The sequence below is a fragment of the Borostomias antarcticus genome, assembly GCF_949987555.1.
Source record: "Borostomias antarcticus genome assembly, chromosome: 16".
Classification (NCBI taxonomy): Eukaryota; Metazoa; Chordata; class Actinopteri; order Stomiiformes; family Stomiidae; genus Borostomias; species Borostomias antarcticus.
The window spans coordinates 24,799,206-24,803,162 of NC_140249.1; the positions used below are offsets into that span (position 1 = coordinate 24,799,206).

At 51.0% G+C, this 3,957-nt stretch overlaps 1 protein-coding gene across 1 annotated transcript in view; it reads left to right on the forward strand.

The window, feature by feature from the left end:
• The window catches only part of cdh13 (cadherin 13, H-cadherin (heart)), a gene marked incomplete at both ends in the record, with an annotated part of 224,134 nt that overhangs the window by 49,181 nt on the left and 170,996 nt on the right, over positions 1–3,957 (forward strand). The window contains one exon of the mRNA XM_084451438.1: positions 3,670–3,884. Coding sequence (XP_084307564.1) covers positions 3,670–3,884 — 215 coding nt within the window. The remainder of the gene's footprint in view (positions 1–3,669; positions 3,885–3,957) is intronic.

Genomic DNA, 3,957 nt, shown 5'->3' on the forward strand with positions numbered 1-3,957 from the left:
ACTACCACCTCCACTACCACAACCACCACCACCATCATCACTACCATCATCACTGCCATCACCACCATCACCACCATCACCACCACCACCATCATCACCACCATCACCATCACCACCATCATCATCACCACCATCATCACCACCATCACCACCATCACCACCACCATCACCACCACCACCACCACCATCACCACCATCACCACCACCATCATCACCACCATCATCATCACCACCATCATCACCACCATCACCACCACCACCATCATCACCACCATCATCACCACCATCACCACCATCACCATCACCACCATCACCATCACCATCACCACCACCATCATCACCACCGCCACCACCACCATCACCACCACCATCATCACCACCATCATCACCACCACCATCACCATCACCACCATCACCACCTCCACCACCTCCACCACGCTCTGACCTCGGAGACCATTGCTGGGTGACTGCCTCGGAGCTGTGCTTGTCTAATCTTTCTCCACTCCAATCCTAGTTCAATCGGCCTCTGGAATGCCCTCTGTAAAGGATTTAGAAAAGTGTTTTAAGGTTGAGAACAGCAAATTAAGGTAAAATTGACCCTACTGTTTCTCTCTGTCTCTCAGGGTGACCGTGTCTATTCTTCCCTCACTCCACCAACAAGGCGGACATTTTCCCTTTAGTGGTCTCTGGATTGTGTGCTCCTTCCTCTCTCTCTTTCTCTTAACGTCAACCTCTCTCCCTCTCTCTCTCTCCCTCTCTCTTTTTCCCTCTCTCTTTCTCCCTCTCTCTTTTTCCCTCTCTCTTTTTCCCTCTCTCTGCGCTCGACGTCCACCCTTAAGTCTTAAGTTCAATGAGAATGAGGCTGACATGTTGTTTGTATTATTTTGAGTGAGTTGCTGCGTCTAGACGTTGTCCTGATTCAGACTCATCATTCTGAGCCTACCTACTACCTACTGTAGACTATGCAGACTATGCCTACCTACTGTAGACTATGCAGCCTATGCCTACCTACTGTAGACTATGCAGACTGAGCCTACCTACTGTAGACTATGCATCTACATGTCTTAAAATGAAAGTGAAATGCATGTTACACTAATCAATCAATGAACTGGTGACATAATTACTAGCAATCAAAATTTAACAAATGAAAAGCAATGGGTATGGTTCAGGCACTTGTTTAAAGCAAAGCTTGGCCAGTCATCGTATTGGTAATCCTCTAGAAGTCCGATGCATGTCCTATCGTTCAGCCGGGGTGAGAGGAGTGGGCGAGCGAGGTAGGCTATTAACCTGATCCGCTCCAGTTCACGGAGAAAACGATCTTGCATCAATTCTCACTAGGAAAACCACTAGTGGACCGTTGATTCGGTGTTCAGGTCTCCAGTAGGTCAGACTGTGATTGCACACCCTAGGGGCGTGAAACAGCTTAATCTAGGATTAGTTAGTTACTCTGTATATTAACAAATCAACATGTTTACCTGTGATGTGTTGTTGTTTTTTATCTCTAGCATAGCGCGCTAAACGTGATCAAAATAGCCTTGAGTATGAGGGGCCCCAACGCTGTGAAGCTCTGGGCCAGACTGGGTCATTAACATTCACTCCCTTTAGTCTCAGTTCTGGCGCGAACACATATTTATGACCTCACACGCCCCGTGTGATCTGGGCCCAGCGCTCTGCTTCCTTCTTCCCAAATTAATGAACCACTCTCTTTAAATAGAGATGCACCAAGGCAAAACAACAAACAAACACACACACATACACACACACGCACACACACACACACACACACACACACACACACACACACACACACACACACACACACACACACACACACACACACACACACACACAGTGACGGAAGTGTCCACTGATGAAATGTTTATCCTCCTCTTAACCCACCCCGTCGTTCTTCCCCCACGGGCTGCTGGGAGCAGACAGTAGGCAGGGTGTATGCTGGGACGCGCCCGCGGGCCAACCAAGCGCTCCTGTCTGTCTTCACCAGGGACGGACAGCGTTAGCCATCTGTTCTTCTGCATGTTTTTCATATTGGGTTCTTTATCGGGGAACCCTCATGAACACGGGGAGAACATGGAACCTCTACACAGAAAGGACCAGAGAACTTCTTGCTGTGAGGTGACAGTACTAGGTACCGCGCCACCGTGCTGCATGTGAGCGATTGTGGGGTTCAGTGCCTTGCTCAAGGACACTTGGGCACACTGCAGAGGATGGGATGGAACCGGGGACCTCGTGATCCCCAGCCGGCCGCTCTGCCTCTGAGCTACACGCCGGCCCAGAAGGCCAGTGCTCCCATCGGGGGGTTGAACCCCAGTCTCCTAATGACAGGCAGGGATACTGACCACTATATTAACGAGGAGCTACTGAACTCAATGAAATAAACTATTCACATACAACAGGGACATACAGCTAATTTAGTCATAATTCATAACATCAGCACCAGTGATGCATAACGTACTGTAGCATTCAATACCCAGACTCATAACCTGACTCATAACAGACACAGATCACAAACCCCCCACACACACGTTTGAGAGCATATTAATGACAGCGTGATTCCTCCTACAGATCAGGAGACGAGGCCCCTGGGCGCGGCCCCCCCAATCCTTACTGATCCAGGGAGACCAGTGAGCCCAATCCTTACTGATCCAGGGAAACCAGTGAGCCCAATCCTTACTGATCCAGGGAGACCAGTGAGACCAATCCTTACTGATCCAGGGGAGACCAGTGAGCCCAAGCTCTCCTCAGCGTTGGTGTCCTTACTGATCCAGGGGAAGCCAGTGAGCCCAAGCTCTCCTCAGCGTTGGTGTCCTTACTGATCCAGGGGAAGCCAGTGAGCCCAAGCTCTCCTCAGCGTTGGTGTCCTTACTGATCCAGGGGAAGCCAGTGAGCCCAAGCTCTCCTCAGCGTTGGTGTCCTTACTGATCCAGGGGAGGCCAGTGAGCCCAAGCTCTCCTCAGCGTAGTCCGGGTAGTCAGGTTCAACAGATCTAGGTTTTAAAGATAAGCCTCGCATTGGCCCCGCTCCCAGCCAATCAGATTCAATCCCCTGACAATATTTTGCAAGCTCAATGCCAGCCCAAGACGATTGTGATTGGCTTAAGGAGATCCCCCCCCCCCCCTCCCCCCGGGGTGCAGCCAGACCCTTCTCCAGCGCTGGGACAGGAAACAGATACGGGGGAGATAAGAGAGATACCAGTCTGGATGGATATCTAGATGGAGGTGTAGATCTGGTATCACGAGACTAATTCTCTGGTAGTGTTTCATGGCTTTGTTCCCTCTGCAGTGAAAAGTACAGAGTACAGTGCATTGAATATGTCTCTCTCTCTCTCTCTCTTTCTCTCTCTCTCGCTCTCTCTTTCTCTCTCTCTCTCTCTTCTTCTCTCTCTCTCTCTCTCTCTCTCTCTCTCTCTCTCTCTCTCTCTCTCTCTCTCTCTTCTCTCTCTCTCTTCTCTCTCTCTCTCTCTCTCTCTCTTCTCTCTCTCTCTCTCTCTCTCTCTCTCTCCCTCTCCCTCTCTTCCTCTCTCTCTCTCTCTCTCTCTCTTCCTCTCTCTCTCTCTCTCTCTCTCTCTCTTCTCTCTCTCTTCTCTCTCTCTCGCTCTCTTCTCTCTCTCCGTCTCTCTCTCTCTCTCTCTCTCTCTCTCTCTCTCTCCAGTGTTGTTTGATGACTGTGAGGGAAATGAAGGCGTGGTGTTTGAGGTGTCCCACCCGGACTTCGGAGTGGACCGGGACCTCAACCTGGTGGCCCGGCGAGACCTGCCCGACGCCGGCGCCAACGTCATGTTCGTCCACGGATACAATCGCCATGCCGATGACATGGCGCAGGTCGATGTCCTCGGGACTCCGCCCACGTCCCCTCAGACTCTCAGGGTGAGTGCGGTGTGTGTGGCCGTGTTTGTGTGTGTGTGTGTGGGCGTGTGCATGTGTGTGTGTGAATGGGTGT